The sequence below is a fragment of the Lampetra planeri genome, chromosome 5 (genome assembly GCF_965212315.1).
Source record: "Lampetra planeri chromosome 5, kcLamPlan1.2.h2, whole genome shotgun sequence".
In the NCBI taxonomy this organism is placed as follows: Eukaryota; Metazoa; Chordata; class Hyperoartia; order Petromyzontiformes; family Petromyzontidae; genus Lampetra; species Lampetra planeri.
The window spans coordinates 21,766,887-21,786,425 of record NC_136111.1 but is presented as its reverse complement, the minus strand read 5'-3'; the positions used below and the strand labels follow the sequence as shown (position 1 = coordinate 21,786,425).

At 48.1% G+C, this 19,539-nt stretch overlaps 1 protein-coding gene across 3 annotated transcripts in view; it reads left to right on the top strand.

Moving 5' to 3' along the window:
• LOC144719136 (CD166 antigen-like) overlaps nt 1–19,539 on the top strand; it is a 71,650-nt gene that overhangs the window by 36,377 nt on the left and 15,734 nt on the right. For all 3 annotated transcript variants that reach the window (XM_078595005.1, XM_078595004.1, XM_078595006.1), the window contains exons 4-11: nt 2,782–2,846; nt 2,960–3,044; nt 6,273–6,464; nt 8,846–8,970; nt 9,636–9,807; nt 10,611–10,726; nt 11,333–11,474; nt 17,406–17,527. In XM_078595005.1, the coding sequence (XP_078451131.1) occupies nt 2,782–2,846; nt 2,960–3,044; nt 6,273–6,464; nt 8,846–8,970; nt 9,636–9,807; nt 10,611–10,726; nt 11,333–11,474; nt 17,406–17,527 (1,019 nt within the window). The remainder of the gene's footprint in view (nt 1–2,781; nt 2,847–2,959; nt 3,045–6,272; nt 6,465–8,845; nt 8,971–9,635; nt 9,808–10,610; nt 10,727–11,332; nt 11,475–17,405; nt 17,528–19,539) is intronic.

The following is a 19,539-nucleotide window of genomic DNA, read 5'->3' as shown; positions in this document are numbered from 1 at the left end:
ATTACATTCACTTTAACTTCATGAAATGAATGTTTAACAGGTTTAACGTTGTGTTTCTGTCTCACTACATATGTCGACGAGGGAGTGACAAAAAATATGACGTTATAAAAAATGTAAGAGCAAAAATGTCAAGCGAAACGTACATGATTGATATCGTTACTCTGGGCACAGTGAGAAGAATAAACAGCTCGCCTCATTGTGAAATCGAGGGTAATAATTTTTTGGTCACCAGAAGGATGCGGCAAAACCTGCCGGCTGCGATTTTAAAATCGGTGCCAACTGATTGAGAGGGCCACGACACCCTGCCTCCCCCACACGCCCTCCTCATTTCGGATGTGCCCAGGGCGTGCGCAGGCTTGATCTGTCCCAACGCTGACAGGAGCCCAGGGAAACACGCGCGCGAGAGCGCGTGTTTGTCCGTGTGTCCGTGTGTGGCGAATCAGAACCGTGGGCCCGCCACCCGTCGGCAGTAGAATGCCGATGGCGTGCGCCTGCGTACGGACCGACGGGGAGTGGTGGCGGAGCGGTTAGCGCTGCGCTGTGCTGCGAACCTGGCGACCCGGGTTCCAGTCCCGCTCGCGGCCAACACCGGTGGCGATTATTTGAACCGGTCCTGGGCCTCCCTTAGGTCGACTCAGCCTCAAATGAGCACCCGGTGCGGTGTGTAAGCATCGCCACTAGGGGAGACAAAAGCGGCCGGGCGTGGTTCTGGCCACCCCCACCCCCTCGTGTGCCGCGCCGGCCTTTCTAGGTGCTCGCTAACAGCACTTGCCCCTACAGTCTGTTAAGGCTATACGGGGGATCTTTGTATTTGTCTTCGTGTGTGGCGAATCAGAGTCGAATGCCGGCGGTGCGCGCGTTTCGCGAGTCTCGGCGTCGTGCTCGGTCGATACCCGGGGGGCGGGGGGTGGGGCGAGCGCGTTGAGACACGTCCCGTGGCGAGCCGGGCGTTTAGGGTTGGGGTGGCACGGACGGGAGAGGCAGTGCAGGTGACTGCAGATTTGATGATAATAGTGATTGTATAACGGGGGGGGGGGGGGGGGGGTTAAGAGGACAGTATGTATGTTGAACTTCTTTTGCACTATACGTAGCCAACTGTGCACAAGATGGGTCTAGAACCGACATGACACCGACCCAGCGCAGGTTTGATCATCGTCGTCGTCATCATCCCTTCATGATTCACATATTTCATGAGACGTGAACCAAATGCCCAAAGATTTCTGAACACACCAACGGCATATTAGTGTATAACTATACATACAAATAAATACAATCTAACAACAACAACAAAAAACATTGAATAGGTGTATGTTTGCACGTGCAATGTACCATGGGACATTGCTTAAAGCCCATAAAAAAAATGTCAGTATCGAGTCTGACCTTGAATGGATCCAAGCCCGTCGATGCAGCGACGTGTTCGGGCAGATTGCCGCCTTAACGCCGGCACCGTGGTGGCGAGGGCTCAGGGCCCACGGTGGCGACCCCCATGGCACCTGACTGGGACCCCGTCCATGGCCGCCACTGCACCTGAGCGCGCTGGCAGTGGTGTGCAGCTGCGATGGGGGGCACGTGGACGTGCAGTCAGGGCGACCACGTGCAGTGAGTTAGCCACCTGCTTTAAACTCCCGTGCAGGGCAGCAGGCGACCAGGGTACATCTCGGGGCAGAGGAGCCGCACGTGTTCACAATGATTGCTATTTAATACTTTGTTTTAGGAGCCGAATTATCCACTAAACTTGAAGGGGTCTCATCGGTTTTTGTTTAGAGACAGTTTTTGTTACAGACAGCAAATGACATATTGCGGAGGTCTAGCCCAGACGAGGCCAGACAGTGTGAGAGGTGGTGTAATACGGCAGGGGCGATCTGAGTGACTTTGATACTCTAGCATCGTGACACAAATGGAAATAAGCTGACCTAAGAATTGTGCTAATATGAGCTTTAAAAGTAAGGGCAGAGTGCAGCGAGGCTCCAGAGGCTCTTGGACACGCCGCTGACAGTTTATTATGGGAGGGTCAGACCCCCGACAATACCCGACTGGGACCAGAGACGCACAGAGGACAGCTGCTCTCAAACTAACATTTGCGGTCGGCACGTTGGCCAACATTTTGCGCGGCATCACAAATGTGGCAGACCGGCTTCTATAAACGGCCCCTGCCGTCACCGTCCGTCCCGTGCATCGCCCTCCCTTCCCCGTCCGTGCTCCATGCACCCGGGGTGGGATGCATGACGGCCTCCACCCTCCACCCCCCCATGGACACTCAGACGATTCCTCCCCAGGTCGTGCACCGGGCAAGTTTAGAGATTGGCGTGCGGTGCACAAAGCCGCGTGGTCGCCCCTGCTTCATGAATGGCTGCTTCTGTTCGGTGTCTGATGACAGCCGCGCTGGAGCTTGGGAGCGTTGGGCTGGCAACTTCAGAACTCGGGGTTCTCACATTCTGTTAATGTCATCTGTCTTGCCTTTTTTCAAAGCGTGAACAATGATGCTAATGCCAATGCCATTGATGACAATGTTGATGACGATGATTATAATAATGCTGATGAAAGCAACCGCAGGAATGTATCTGTGCAATGCAGCGCACCTGTATGAAGATGATAAATGTATGTTGCATGTATGCACATTGAGCATCTTTCGCACCGTACGTAGCCAACCGTGATAATCGAAGGAAGGCACGTACGGAAGTGGGAGCGACGTGCTCCCAGTGGCTTGAGTTAACAGTGGTGCCAATTAAACCCAGGCTGGGTCTGCGTCTCAAACCTTTATATATATTTGTGTTGTTACAGGTAAACCGACACTTCCGAAAATAACAGCAAACAGCCTTCCCATTCCTGCCAACACGCTTGAGCAGGTACTTACCGTAGAAAAACAAAAACATTTTTTATTAAATGGCACCACGTTGTCTTGGATCGGGCCAGTTTCTCACCCCGTACATCATGGCCCCCCCGCTCTTTTGATTTACAGATTGCCACCTGCACATCAAGCAACGCGTTCCCGGAGCCCATCATCGTGTGGTACAAGGATGGAGAGAAGATGGATAAATCTCCAGGTGGGGGTGGTTAGCGTGCTGCACTACGAATCTGGTGCGGTGTGTAAACATCACCGCTGGAGAGACAAAGGCGGCCGGGCGTGGTGTTGGTCACCCACCCCCTCGTGTGTCCTGCCGGCCTTCGTAGGTGCTCACTGAGCACTTACCCTAATGAGTGTGTCAAGGCTACATGGGGGATCTTTGTCTTTGTTTGTCCGTGCGTGGCAGCCAAATGGAGTCGCACATGCAGAATTCGCCAGCCCCCCACCTCCTTCAACCTCCACCAACACTAACAATGACAAAGGATCCACCATATAGTGCTGTTAGTGAGCACATTTTATAGCCAGAATGGCACACGATGGGTGTGTTGGCCAGTACCACGCCCAGTCTCCTTTGTCTCCCCAGTGACGATGTTTACTGCACGCTGCACCAGGTAGGCTGAGTCGCCCCAAGGGGGCCCAGGACTGGTTAAGATGTTCACCACTGTTATTAGTCGTGAGCGGGAATCGAACTTTGTAGTGCAGTGCACCGACCCACTCCCCGCAAAGTGACGCACACCTATGCAGCCACGTCAGTTGTTACGTATACAAATACATTGTGGTTATTATATTGATTGTCATTATTAAAATATTGAAACATAGGCCTGCTCATGCGGGACCGGTCATGGCAGTTTTTGTTTGACACGTTTATGAAGATGAGATTGGGGTGAGGGCTCGAAGCTGCTCTCATAACACTTGCCACTGAAGTTAGCCATGGCTAAATCTAACTCGGGTCACATGGTCCATCGCGCAGTGTGCTACCCACGCCACTGCTCCGCGCAGTGTTAGTATTTGTGTAGTGACGAACTCGGAGACACTAAGAGTTGGAGGCATTTCTTTATTAATAAGCACCATGGCGGTTAACACTTTTATAATAACTCTTTGGTTCTTTCGGCAAAGTCACGTAGAAAGAAAATAAATTTAATAATAGAGTACGACGTTTCGATTGCAACACAAGCAACCGTCATCAGGTGGAACTAAATTTGAGAGAGAGACAAAACACAGACACGGAGACACACAGACAGACACACAAGCAAAGAGACACAACACAGACACACAGAGAGAGACACACAACATAGACACACAGAGACCCAATGCCTCTGTGTCGAGGCCTTAAATAGAGAGAGGGGGGTGGGTTGGGCAGAGAGAGAGGTGGATCTGCTGGGGCAGCTGCTGGAGCAGAGAAATTAGCATGTCAATGAATCCACCCCGAAGCGACCGAGGGAAAGAAGATCAAATGGCCCTATGAGAGCCTGGTAAATTTTAGAGAGAGAAATAATTTGAGAAAACAAAACGTAGCCAATCTTTTTGAAATGTAATGTAATGCAACACAGAGAGTCGGTTAACACACAGTTAACGCATAGCCTGGTTGATTACGATCTGGTTGATTAGGATCTCCACTTTCATAACAAGTCCGTCTATGGTCAGCGACGTTACTCAGCCAGGACAGTTGGTAGACCGCCTGGCTGGTGACGCCCCGAGATGGTGAAGACGACGAGAAGAATGGTGAAGACTTCAGTAGCACGGCGGGGATCTCACTCCATACGACAGCCTCGAGGTCCGCTCCAGGGGCCCCTCTTATACTGTCAGCATGGCCTGGCTCCGCCCCCGGCCACGCCCCCTTTCTAGAACCTACCAGCGGTTCTTTGTGTGCCCCTTCTGTGACCTTTCCCCCCGAGATCTCCCTCTGGTGTATCACGTGGCCTGCTGACGTCAGGGCTGTTGTAAGCCACAGACCCCCTTCTCTGCCAGCAGCAAGGGCTATGCTGCTACATTACTATTCTATGCCACTACATTTGTACTAAGTCCAAGTTTAATTGTAATTCGTAAAGTAATGGTCACACGTAATGCGTTATATTTCATTTGTAACCGGAGTCTCCCTTCGTAAAAATGTCTTTTAGCCTCATTGTGGCTCCCACCTGATTTTAAATAAAGCATATCAATCTGTCATCTATCGTAATTTGTATGATTAAATTCCGCGGAGGGCTTAAGTGTCGGCGCTAATTGATGCCTCTGAGTGCACACAGCTGCATGTGACTCGCTGCAGATGTCGCCGACATGTGGAGTGAACAGAACAGAGGATGTCACCGGGGTTTTTTTTTGTCATTCTCCAAGAAACTGACAGCTCGTGTTTAATCCCTGAACACAGCGTAGCTGCGCGCGTACAATGTCAGGCACTTAACATTGACGCGTGCTGCGTCCTTTTTACCAAGCAGAATCGGCCCAAATGACATTTGAGCGCATATATATTCTATTAAAGCCATAATTGGGAGTTTTATGCCAACAATCTTGCGTGTCATGTTGGGAGTTGTATAAAAACGTCGCACCGTTCAAAGAACTAAACAGGTATCTCTCTTTGGAAGGATTGTCTGCACAGGCAAAGTTTAATCGTTGTTTCATCCCTATTTTTCGGTCAACCGAAGTTTTTTTTACGCTTGACATATAGCAATTAAAAATGGGTAAAAAATATATATATCACCATATGTACATGTTCATGTATAGAACAGAGGGATTTACCATCGAGTAATTCCTTTCACCATAGATACATTTAGAAAAATAACAATTTGTATTTAAGGGGCTACGGTCGAACGCGTGAATACTTTTAGAGCCTCAAAAAGGACAGACACGTAAAGAATACCTGGAAATAAAGTGACATACGTATTAAAATAATGACTGGAATTCTTGCAAAGCCTGCACTTAGGCACCCTCAGCTGGTAGATTAATCTGCCTTCTGCTGTGGGATAATGAAGCACCTGCCACTTCTGCACGGATGGCGTCCAAGCTGGCGCGGATATTAAAATCTGTATGAATGTCTCCGGAAAAAACTTTGCGACCATCGTCACCATGGTGGGATGATAACTACTTCACCTGGTATACAGGAGGTCATGAGTTCGATCTCGACCCTGACCCCTGCTGTATATTCGGAGTTTGCATGTCTCTCTCCCTGTGGTGGTGTGAATTTGTATCCGGATCCTCCAGTTCTCCGCTCCGCGTTTAGAATCAACATCACGAATTTTGAGTATTTGGCTGCTATAAATTTCCACACGATATCCCACTTTGTTCAGCTATCATTTGTGGTAGCCATGTCTCTTCTGAAAAAAGAGCTATACAGCTCAGTTGGCCTTACCTGGTAAAATAAAATATATATTTTAAATAGTTTTTATGTTGACAAAAGTCCTCCTTCTCTCCGACCTTGCGACCTTTCCCGCAGCTGAGACCGAGTCGGCCGTGCAGCTGGACGGCCTCTTCTCCGTCACCTCAAAGTTACGCTCGAGGCCTTCCAGGGCCGACCGTGACTCACTCTACTACTGCGAGCTCCTTCACTGGGCGCCGGGCAAAGGCCCCGGAATGCCCCCGCAGCAAAAGCTTCTCAAGTCCGCCGCCGTCAACGTCACGGTGCACTGTGAGTCCGTTGTCGGTGGTGGGTGTGTTTCTTCGTGGTTGTGTTGGTGGTCGGTGTGTTGGTGGTGGGTGTGTTGGTGGTGGTTGTGTTGGTGGTGGTTGTGTTGGTGGTGGGTGTGTTGTTCGTGGTTGTGTTGGTGGTGAGTGTGTTGTTCGTGGTTGTGTCGGTGGTGAGTGTGTTGGTGGTGGGTGTGTTGGTGGTGAGTGTGTTGTTCGTGGTTGTGTTGGGGGCCGTCCATAAATGACGTCACACACCTAGGGGGGGAGGGGGGTCAGACATTTGTGACGATGTGTGACGAGGGGGGAGGGGGGGGTCAAAAATCGGCCAAAATCGCGTGACGTCATTTATGGACGGCCCCTTGGTTGTGGGTGTGTTGTTTGTGGTTGTGTTGATGGTGGGTGTGTTGTTCGTGGTTGTGTTGGTGGTGAGTCTGTTGGTGGTGGGTGTGTTGGTGGTGGGTGTGTTGTTCGTGGTTGTGTTGGTGGTCGGTGTGTTTTTCATGGTTTTGTTGGTGGTGGGTGTGTTGTTCGTGGTTGAGTTGTTTGTGGTTGTGTTGTCAGTGGTGGGTGTGTTGGCAGTGTTGTGACCAGTCGAGCAGCATACTTTGCGCTTTGTCACTAAACATTTACCGGTATTCATTTTTAACAGCTGGCGGGCAAAATGCTACGGCGAGCCGCCACTGTGTTTTTTTTTTGCAACGTGTACCACGAACGATGAAGTCGTGCCATACAATTCGACTTTCTCCATTGTTGCTTTCTATTCACTTGCGTTTAAGTTTACTCAGTTCAACGCAACCTTTCGGCAGGCAAAGAACCTTGTCACTATGTTATGAATAAAATCTCCCTTCGCATGTAAATTTTCAGGACACATAATTCAGCGCATACCTTGTTTAACATCGCGCGAATGTTGATCAGCCATTTTCAATTTGCTGTTGGACAAAGGACTTGTGTATTTGATTTACTACAATCTTATGATTAGCATGGTTGGCTACGTACGGTGCGAAAGAAGTTCAACATACATACACGCTTTGAAACTCTGATGTCCATCTTTAATTTGCATGCACCCCCGATCTCAGTACCATCTCATCTCGTGCCCCCCTTCTCATGTTGCGGTCTGCCTCTTGGCCACTATTATCTTGACTACAAATTGAAAAATCTTTCCATTAAAAAATTTAACCAAAAAAAACAAGGGCCAGCGCATAATATGTTTTGCCATCACATCATGAATTCAGTGAGTACGGCGGGTGGTTTGGTGCCATTCATAATATAAATGTTTAATGTTTTGTTATGGATCGTTTTACACTTTGTTCTCTTGCCCCATAAATATTTCCACCGTGCCACTGTGTTTTCTAACTTTGCAGACCTGTAATGGTAAATGCACGCATTGCTTTTTTGGTATTCTTACTAAATTCAGTTTTTATTTCACGGGCAAATTTTGCGTTTCGTTTAAGCGTTTTTATGTAGTTTGTAATTTTTGCCGCGCGGTTTTATGTCGCCGCGTATTATTGTTGTTCTGTTTTCCACTGAACGTTACAAGTGCCGTGTAAATACGCTTTTTTTTTATGGCTCACGCTGCAGTTTTAGTTTTGTACGTCCTGTTTTTGTACAGGTCGGCTTTCTCGCAAGAGACGTTCTGTGCCAATGGACGCCCACATTTGTTTGAAATGAAACGTTTTGTTCACCGAACTTTCCCTGCCCTGACAGATGTGGAAGACGTTTAACGATGCATTGATGAATCTATTTATAGCAGTTTTTTTTCTTCTTCACGACTCGGCAACGCATTCAGACTCGAACATGCACCACGTGACTGGTTCACGAGCCACTAGTGGCCGCTACTTTCACCTTCATCATTGTCACGACGTAGTAACAGACAATCGATTTGATTAGCATGGTTGGCGAAATAAATTCATACATTTGGCCGTGATAAATGTCTACGTGATAAGCTACTTCTTTGAGCTATCATTTGTGGCCAGGTCGCCTCTGAAAAAGCTATATAGCTCAGTGGGCCTTACCTGCTAAAATAAAAAAAGTTTAATTTATAGTATAATAATAACATGGTGAACTGGAATCTTCACAATTCTTCATATCGTGGAGGGGGAGGTGGGGGGGATGAAGGCAATTTATTTAAGATTTTTCGTGACTTGCTTACCTTCCCTATACCTCTGCACTTCTATCGGGTTTTGTATTTTTGTTGTTGTTGTAACTTTGTGACTCATCCCCTATTGGACATCTGTAAGAAAAGAGCTTCACAGCTCATCGGATTCCACCAGCCTAAAAAAAAAAGTCAAGATCCCGCTTCTAAATACCGAACCGTCGTTACGCCCCCTAAGTGGTGCCCCCCCCCCGCCCCCCCCCCCCCCCGTGCATCTTTGCGGAGCGTAGATCCCCCGCAGAGAGTGACGCTCATCGTGGAGCCGGCCACTGTCAAGGAGGGAGACAGCGTCGTCATGGAGTGCAGCACGGACGGGAACCCGCAGCCCTCTTCCTTCGAGTTCTACAGGGTCTTTGTACGTGATGACTCTTGTGGTGGCGACAAAGGATGATCACGCCTGCGACTCTTTGCTTAGACTCTACTCCCGCCGTGTAGCCCTCTGGCCTATGAAAGATTAATGGAGAAAGGACAAAAGAAAAAAATATATAACGTGATGGGGACTTGCTTAAAGGAATGGTTACGGTAGGTGCGTTTGAAATTGTTGGGTAAATGCTGTGAGAATGTCGGCTGCAGGGGCAAAGCAGAACCACACGTCGAACTGTCGAGTGAAAATACGACCTCGCTTTTAGCTGTGTTGTGTCAGCGGGACACAAAATAATAGAATAATTTTTTAACGTATTTTCTGGTTTCTTTTTGACACCTAAACTTTTGCAGAGTGCCATACCAATTATTCAATTTAATTTTGATGGAACAAAAAAAATAAAAAAATATGGAGCCGGCTTTGGATAATATTATGTACGGAAGGTTGACTCGAAAAAGCCAAGATAAATGGTGGAAGCTTCAGTCAGTTCTCGATTGAAATTCAAAACAAAACGTTTTACACATTTATAGTCGGTGTGCATCATCAGTCATTCTTGACAGAGGTATGTAAAACACCTAATTCATTCATTTTTCAGCTGGGGAGCCGCTCCCCCCCCCCGTGCCGCATCACAAAGCCTTTAACCCTTCCCCTGCGCCTAGGAGAAGGAGGAGAGGCGGGAGCGGCTGACCACGGGCGTGCGGGGAGCGCGGCTCACCATGCCCGCGGTGCGGCGCTCCGACTCGGGCGTCTACGCCTGCACGCCGACCGTCACGCCGCCCGGCCAACCGGGACCGGGCCTCACCGCCGATCGCAAGGCCCTCTCCGTACACTGTGAGAGCGAGTGGGATGCGTGGGGTTGGGGCGAGGGCTTGGCACCTTCCCCCCCCCCATAACCCCCCATCCCCCCGTGGGGTTTCTGAGCAATAATCGTTCGTAAGAGCGCCACTCAGAACCCGCCCAGCGTTTTAACCCTCTTAACAAATTGGTGGTGTCGAGATAAGAAGGCAGCTTCTCATCTCCTTGACTTGCACAAAGCACCGTGAAGAGTATGGACTGAGTCATCTGCTGGACATTCGCGATGCGCCCCCGTGGTTTGACACGCAATGCACGGATCCCGCCCAACGTACCGCTTGGGTCGTTCATCACAGGTGGTGACGAGTGATGCTTCTCTGGAAGTTCTCGTCCCCGACATCTCACCGCCGGCGAAAGCGTTGCATGCACACAACAAGCCTCACGTTTCATCCAGCGCCGCTTTTATTGCTGGAATGGGGGGATGCCACGGGCGTGGGCTCGCGACGCTTCATGAAGGGCTGCCAATCGTTCTCAAAATGGACGAGCCTGAGACCCGAGTTTTCAGAATACAACCCATGGAGCTCACAGGGCCTGTATACATTTCATTCAGAGCTGTCACAAGTTGGACATGATGGTTACTTTTCTACCACTTTTTTGTTGTTGTTCCTGTGAGTTTCCAGCGACAAGCTGACTAATCTAAATGAAAAACCTGACAGCAACATTAATCAACTAACTACATTTGCATCATGTGCATTCGTTGTGAAACTGTTCTCTCTCCCTCTCTCTCCATCCCTCGTGTGTTTTTTTTTACATTTTTTATTTTTTCCGTGTGCCCGGGCCAGTCATGGGCGAGGTGGCGCCCAGCTCGCGGGCACCCGTGGTGGTGCCGCAGGGGGGCACGCTGGCCGTGTGGTGCACCGCCGAGGCGTCCACGACCCTCGTGTGCACCTGGGTCAAGGTGAGCCGAGCGGCGGAACCCGCTCCACCTCGTCGTCTCTGTCCCTCTCTCTGTCGACGACGTTTTAACGGTGTGCGTGCGCGTGTTTTTTTTTGTAGGATTAAGAAAAGGTTCACGTTGCAGATTTTTGGTTTCTGTCAAATTCAGTTGAAAGGTTTGCGCACGTGTCCCACCATACACCTGATTTAGGTGTGTCCAGGGTGTGTCAATAGACACGTCAGGAACGTAGCAAAGATGAAGATCCCCCTCATAGCCTTTACACACCGTTGGGATACGTGCTGTTAGCGAGCACCCTATCAAGGTCGGCACGGCGCACGAGAGGGTGGGGTGATTAGCAGAATGCCCGGCTGCCTTTGTCTCCTTTGCGGCGATGTTTGCCCATTGCACCAGATTACTCATTTGAGCCGGCCTAGTGGAGGCCCAGGACTGGTTCAGATAATAATCGCCGCTGGTGTCGGCCGAAGTGGGCACGTGATGACACGCACACGAGCAGGTCACGGTTAGCGGCGTTCGCCCGGCGCTCCGCTCATGAGTTTGGTTGAGGAAACGTTGCCAGAGCGAGCGCTCAATCGGGGTTCGGTGTCTGTGGTGCGTGCGGCCCCGCAGAACGACCAGGTGCTGCTCAAGGGCTTCAAGCTGAGGAAGCAGAACGTGGGCTACACGGACATGGGCGTGTACACGTGCGTGTGCACGCTGGAGGAGGTGCCGGACCTGAGCCGCAACAGCTCCGTGCAAGTGCTTGTGGAAGGTCGTTCGCTCCGCTCACTCACTCGCCCGCTCGCTCGCTCGCTCACCTGCTAGCCTCCCCACTCGCCACATCGCTTGCCCGCTCGTCCCCCCACTCACCCCCCCGCTCTCCCACTCGCCCCCCCCGCTCTCCCACTCACTTGCTCGCTCTCCCCCCCCCCGCTCGTCAAATCGCACGGCGCTCGCCGTAAACACGGGAACATATTGCGTGACACATTGGTCGTGAGAGGAAAAATGTAATCGTTCATATTTTTGGCGGATCGATCACTTTCAAAGACGGACTGCGAAGGGCGTCTGCTTAAAGATGATTAAGGATCAGATCAGAATCTTTATTTATCCTGGAGAAATACGATGAGCTTCGAAGCTCTTCTTCACAGATGTCCAGTAGACATTCAATAATTCTCGACTTAAAGCTTTCGTGACTGCAGAAATTCATATTCTCTGGGTCTTTCGGTAAAGAGTACATAGATAGGTTCAAATGAATAAAAATAAAATAAATAAAAACCACGACATATTCTTGGTTCTTTCGGTAAAGTCACGTAGAAGGGAAGCAATCATCATCACCTGATGATGATTGCTTGTGTTGCAGTTTAAACGTCGTGAGAATTTGATTGTTTTATATTTTTATTATTTTATTGTTTCCCTTCTACGTGACTTTACTGAAAGAACTAAGAATATGAATCCCTGCAGTCACGAAAGCTTTAAATCAAAATTTAAAGACCACGACGTTCTGACCACATCACAAGCGATCCTTCTGATGACAATCGCTTGCGTTGTAGTCGAAACGTCGTGGTTTTTGTTGATTTTATTTTTTATGAATTTGAACCTATCTACGTGACTTTACCGAAAAACCCGAAGTTCAATAATTGTTTTTTTCACCCACACTCATATATGCAAATGATTAAAAAAAACGGCCAACGTTCTCAAAATGTATTTAAATTTGTTCCGTGACTTTTGTTGTAATTTTTTTGTAATGATCAGCAAGATTGCACGCGTCTTAATTGTCATCTTCGTTAGAGCCTCACGGATTAAAGCGGCACTCTCATTAAGTCTCCCAATGACTCATGCACACCCCCTCGTTTCGGCCTGTGTAACGCAATCCACTTCACAACGTGGAAGTGCTGCCCAAGGCAATCTTCCCTTTCGTTTATTCTCACCGCGTCGCTTCAAGTTACACGGATGTTTGTACGTCGTGTTCACAAGGCCTTCACTTCTTTATTAGTTTTGTTGCTGCTGCTGTTGCTGCATTATCTCCCAATTATATTCCAGCTCTGGATACGGGCGGCGTGTCGTGATATGACGAAATCTCCATTGGGAATTATTACGCAGCTATCAGCGCATCACACTGCGTCAGAGAACTCCCTCCCCCATCTCCAAGATTATGTCATAGAACCTCTGCTTTCCCCTCAATAAGCCTCCTCTTTATGCACACACGCGGGCCACACCTTGTACTGCATTACAACGAGTATTCATCACGTGTCAATCACATCCTTAAGCCTTAGAGTTGGAATTTTGGCAAATTTAATTAAAAGCCAAGTTTATTGTTACGGGGGTTTTTCTTTCCCCTGCAGCCATCTCACGGTAACTTGAGAATCTGCTTCAGTAATGGGCGGTTGTCCAGAATAAAACCCAGTAAATGAGCAGTGATGTGGCTCAATGAGCCCAGCACCACACAGCTACCCCTTAGCTTCTGACACGGCCATCTCAGCCGCCCTCCCCCCGCCGCCCCCACAATTTTCCACTCGCTCCTCCCTGCCAACACAGCTTCTCCCATCATTCAGTGAGTGTGACCAAATCACCCTCAATTCACCCGATCTTGTGGCATATGAACAGCTGAGCAGGACGGAGCCTGGGTGGTCGTGGATTGGATGGGAGAGTGCCAGGGAAGACCGGGCTCGTGTCAGCGTGGGCTGCGAGTTGGCCAGGCGATGGCAATGCAGTCATGGATGTCAGAATCAGAATATTTATTCATACTGCAGGAGGAATCCGATGAGCTATGAAGCACTTATTCACAGATGTCCAGTAGGGGCAGATCAGAACGTTACAACAAAACGATAGCAGTGCAAAGTATAGGAAAGGTAAACGAATCCCTTAAATACCATATAAATAAAAGTAAACACTGAGCTATTAGATTCGTTTTTCAGAAGCGACCTGGCCACAAATGATAGCTCAATGAAGTGGCTTATCATGTGGAGCTTTGAGGATGTATCTCCTTATATGTGTCAGTAGGCTTTCTCCGTGTAATATAATTTCTTTGCACGTTCCAAATTCTCATGAATTGAATTGACCAATCATCCCATTGCAAGACCCTCTTGAAAATAGTGTGATCAAAATAAAGGACATGCCTATTTTAGACCTCGCTCGTGAGATGGGGCATGGTGGCTCAGAGGTCACCGAAGCGTGCTGAGACTCTGGGTTCCAATCCACAATGCAGGCACGTGTGATTCAACCGGGTGATTGTCGAGCGTACTGAGTTGGTCGGCTCAGCCCAGTCACCAATGGCTATACGCACAAAAAGAAAAAACAAATTAAATATATAGTTCCGTACTTTTTTTGGCAAAATTCTGGCTTTAAATTTTTTAAATATTGGTTTGACTCGTAAATGGATTTACTGTCATGTGACGAGCATTGATGACTAATGTTCCGCTTGTTTACAAAGGAAAGTCTCACTAAGTTTCAAGACTCTTTGCAGTAGGGGACGCTGTTGCTATATGTCATCCCCATTAAGTACTATGAGATCTCTTTTACCAGTGGCAAAATATGATAGTAGGTTTTTACCCTTTTAACTGGTACAAAACTGACACCTTTATTCAAGGCATCATGTTTGCAATGACCACAACACAAGTAGTCAAAAAAGCAAACAAAAAGAAGCAACTCTGATAAGGATGATAATATGCACTGTCCTTGAAGTTGATTGGCCCACACCCGAGACGGCTTTCTTTAGAGCCTAGTCCCCATTGGTGTAGGGCCAGATGACACCAGAAGGCGTACAACTCAAACACAGTGCAATATCAGAGTATTGAGAGCTCGGGGTAAGCATTTACACTATGAGATCTCTTTTACCAGTGGCAAAATATGATAGTAGGTTTTTACCCTTTTAACTGGTACAAAACTGACACCTTTATTCAAGGCATCATGTTTGCAATGACCACAACACAAGTAGTCAAAAAAGCAAACAAAAAGAAGCAACTCTGATAAGGATGATAATATGCACTGTCCTTGAAGTTGATTGGCCCACACCCGAGACGGCTTTCTTTAGAGCCTAGTCCCCATTGGTGTAGGGCCAGATGACACCAGAAGGCGTACAACTCAAACACAGTGCAATATCAGAGTATTGAGAGCTCGGGGTAAGCATTTACACTATGAGATCTCTTTTACCAGTGGCAAAATATGATAGTAGGTTTTTACCCTTTTAACTGGTACAAAACTGACACCTTTATTCAAGGCATCATGTTTGCAATGACCACAACACAAGTAGTCAAAAAAGCAAACAAAAAGAAGCAACTCTGATAAGGATGATAATATGCACTGTCCTTGAAGTTGATTGGCCCACACCCGAGACGGCTTTCTTTAGAGCCTAGTCCCCATTGGTGTAGGGCCAGATGACACCAGAAGGCGTACAACTCAAACACAGTGCAATATCAGAGTATTGAGAGCTCGGGGTAAGCATTTACACTATGAGATCTCTTTTACCAGTGGCAAAATATGATAGTAGGTTTTTACCCTTTTAACTGGTACAAAACTGACACCTTTATTCAAGGCATCATGTTTGCAATGACCACAACACAAGTAGTCAAAAAAGCAAACAAAAAGAAGCAACTCTGATAAGGATGATAATATGCACTGTCCTTGAAGTTGATTGGCCCACACCCGAGACGGCTTTCTTTAGAGCCTAGTCCCCATTGGGGTAGGGCCAGATGACACCAGAAGGCGTACAACTCAAACACAGTGCAATATCAGAGTATTGAGAGCTCGGGGTAAGCATTTACACTATGAGATCTCTTTTACCAGTGGCAAAATATGATAGTAGGTTTTTACCCTTTTAACTGGTACAAAACTGACACCTTTATTCAAGGCATCATGTTTGCAATGACCACAACACAAGTAGTCAAAAAAGCAAACAAAAAGAAGCAACTCTGATAAGGATGATAATATGCACTGTCCTTGAAGTGCTTACCCCGAGCTCTCAATACTCTGATATTGCACTGTGTTTGAGTTGTACGCCTTCTGGTGTCATCTGGCCCTACACCAATGGGGACTAGGCTCTAAAGAAAGCCGTCTCGGGTGTGGGCCAATCAACTTCAAGGACAGTGCATATTATCATCCTTATCAGAGTTGCTTCTTTTTGTTTGCTTTTTTGACTACTTGTGTTGTGGTCATTGCAAACATGATGCCTTGAATAAAGGTGTCAGTTTTGTACCAGTTAAAAGGGTAAAAACCTACTATCATATTTTGCCACTGGTAAAAGAGATCTCATAGTGTAAATGCTTACCCCGAGCTCTCAATACTCTGATATTGCACTGTGTTTGAGTTGTACGCCTTCTGGTGTCATCTGGCCCTACACCAATGGGGACTAGGCTCTAAAGAAAGCCGTCTCGGGTGTGGGCCAATCAACTTCAAGGACAGTGCATATTATCATCCTTATCAGAGTTGCTTCTTTTTGTTTGCTTTTTTGACTACTTGTGTTGTGGTCATTGCAAACATGATGCCTTGAATAAAGGTGTCAGTTTTGTACCAGTTAAAAGGGTAAAAACCTACTATCATCCCCATTAAGTCATTTGCGATGTCATTTTCAGCCTTGGGATGTTTGGCCAACATGAGTTACATGGGTGGAAACCAGAGAACCCTGAGGAAACCCATGCAGAATAGGGGGAGAACATGCAAACTCCACAGACGAAAGGTGCCCGAATTGGGAATCGAACATAGGACGTTCTTGCTGCGAGGCAGGAGTGTCAACCACTGCGCCACCACCCTGCCGCCCAATTGGTCTCGGTGGCGGGGCTGGTGGTAAAACGCTGCCCCCTGCTGTGTGGAATCGAGCTCACTCGACGGGATCTCAGAGGTGGCTCTGTGATATCCTCTTCTGTGGACCGTTCTCTCTCTAAGCGCTGCTCAGCGACAGAACTGAACGGATACTTTGTGTTGGGGTACGAAAAGGATTATCATCATAATCAACACTACTATTATTCTTATAATTTAATAATATTAACATCTCGCCACAGTGGCAAGATGTTAACTGCCTCGCCTGGTATGCAGGAGTTTGTGGGTTCAATCCCGACCCTGACGCGGGTATACTTGGAGTTTGCGTGTCTCTCTCCCTATAGTCGCGTAGTTTTTTTTCTGGTCCTCCAGTTTTTCCCTCCACATTTAGAATCAACATGCGTTTTGAGTATTTGGCTGATATAAATTTCCACGCGATAAGCCACTTCGTTGAGCTATCGTGGCCAGGTCGCTTCAAAAAAATTAATATATAGCCCAGTGGGCCTTACCTGGTAAAATAAAAAATAGTTTAGTTTTTGTATATTAATGTTATTATTTGTAAAAACGCTGTCCCTGTTCATGGGATCCTATTTTGCCAGTATCAAGATGACGACGGTCCCATAGATATAGCAGCTCGACTCGAGCTCTTAATGCTTTGATATTTGCATTGACTCTGTGTGTTCTCTGGTCTAACACTGGCGGTGAGACAAGGCCACAGAGGAGGCCGTCTCTGGTGTAGGCCAATCATTTTCAAGGACAATACACATATATATCATCAAAGCACTTTTCCCTGCATGTTTTACCACAAGCGTGTGTGGTTAATGCAGACTTGATGAGAGGTGTTCTATTTGGTGTTCGAACACCTGTATCCTTGCCGGAAAGGGTAAAGCCTATTCCTTTTTTGTTGTTGTTCATCAACTGTCCCTGCCTGTTGGTCCATGCTCCTCCGCAGGTCCCCCAGCGCTGCAGGGACAGCCGAGCACGTGCGTTGATTTGAACGAGAGCCTGGAGCTCGCCTGCACCATGCAGGGCTTTCCCAGGCCCCACGTCATGTGGAGCATCACCGGGAGCCAGGTGGGTGCCTCCGTCTCCCCGTGGAGCCGCGCAAACCACGTCGTTATTCGCATCGTCGGTTGGCTGCGTGCGGTGCGAACGGAGTTCAACGTGCATACATGCGTCGTGCAGAAGTATGGAAGTGACAAAATAACTGAGGGCATCATTGCGTCTCCTCCTTCATATATATTATTGAACAGAAACACACGTTTTTTTTTTTTTACATCCCATCAGCTACGTGGCCCCTTTGAAACGCAATATGTTCTTGCCGTTGTTAATTTGGAATACGGTATTCATTTTAAGTGTCTGACCGAACCATCCAGAATGTGCCCGACCTTGTCAGATTTCAGAAGCTAACCAGGGGTGAGCCTGGATAGTGCTCGGATAGGTGATCACCACGGACAATGAAGTTGTAATGGGTTGCTGCGGGGCTACATTGCGGGCAGCAGAGAGCAGTGCAGCAAAGTATCTTCTGTTCTGTACTGAACCTTTGATGAGCGCGGTTGGCCACGTACGTTGCGAAAAAAGTTCAACATACATAGTACATACAGGAAAGTTCCGGACGATGGGGGAAGCAAACAAAATGGGCGACCTTCCACTGAGTGAAGGTTGACTGGAGGCTTCCACGGCCAGCGCTTTGATTGCTTGACCGAACCATCCAGAATGTGCGTATGGAGGGAATAGAGTGAGATGAGAGGCACGGGGTGGGCAGGAGCAAATCCGCGGAGGATTCTTGAAGACAGCGAATGCAATCTTGAAAGTTAATCCGGGATCGCACACGGGAGCCGCTGATCCCATATGAGCAGCAACTCGCGCTTGAATTTATTCCGGCCGCTGGATGTGATGACCGCAACGGATTGTTTCCCAGATTCAAAGTGGCTGACACGAACGCACTTAAAACGGTTTGGAACGTATCAGATATGTGCGCAATCATCTCACCTCCGCGCTCCGGGGAGCGCTTGCCTCGTGCGCGCACCCAAGGAGGAGGGTGAGGCGTTTATGGGAACGGGGAGGTGGGGGGAAGTTAACGTTTGGCTGCGTTTTATCCGATGTAGACTCACGTTCAAAAGATTACGATGAAAGCACCAGCCGCTCACTTCATCAACCGCCCTCCGCCGAGGTCCATTTTAATACGAGCACGAGCAACGGGCGCTGATGAGAATTCATTTTTGCGAGGTGCCACGTGAAAATTAAACGCCTAAAAATAACTGCACCGATCGGCGTTTAGGGCTTGTCTGAGGCCCCGTGTTAAATATACTAATTCATTATCAAGGATAACGTAAATTTTTTGTTAATCCACTGCTAGATGAAGGACACGTGTCGGTCATGGAGGTTGTTGGACAATACTTCACCACATTGGTGAGTGTTTGAGAGTGGTGGCGCAGTGGTTAGCGCGCTACATCACGAACCGAGTCTGATTCCTGCTCGTTAACAGCACCTGTTCAGTCTATACGGTGGATCTTTGTCACACTGGTCAGTGCATGTTGGATATCGCTCGCCAGAGGCGTAGCTAGGGGGGGGCAGGGGGGTACACGTGTCCCCGGGCGCCAAGGTAAAGGGGCGCCAAAATGAGGTTTACAACGTCACATTAGAACTTATTGCGGCGGGCGCGGCAGCCTGAAACGACTGCACAAATCTACACCTCAACCTAAAAGTTTATATATCCCGCCACACACAGCCTACATGTCATGTAATTACATTTTGGTACGCGCGTCTATTAAGAACTTACATGGAAGAACGTCCCAAGCAACAGACAGGCGCAGTCTTTCAGCCTTAGTCACTGGCCTGTTTTTTGGTGGCGGAAACTACAACGGCCTATTTTTAGTTCTTATTAGTGACACCACCACGCTCCAGGCGGCTGCAGCAGCCGCAGCAGCCCACGCACGTTCAATTACATCATCATGGTTTAAACGCCGACTAGCGAACGGAGAGGAAGTGACTCGTTCGTTATTCACCAATCAATAAAGCTGTTTACTGTTTCTGTTGTCTATTATTTACATAATCGAGTTCAAACTCACGAGCTTCGTTTGAGT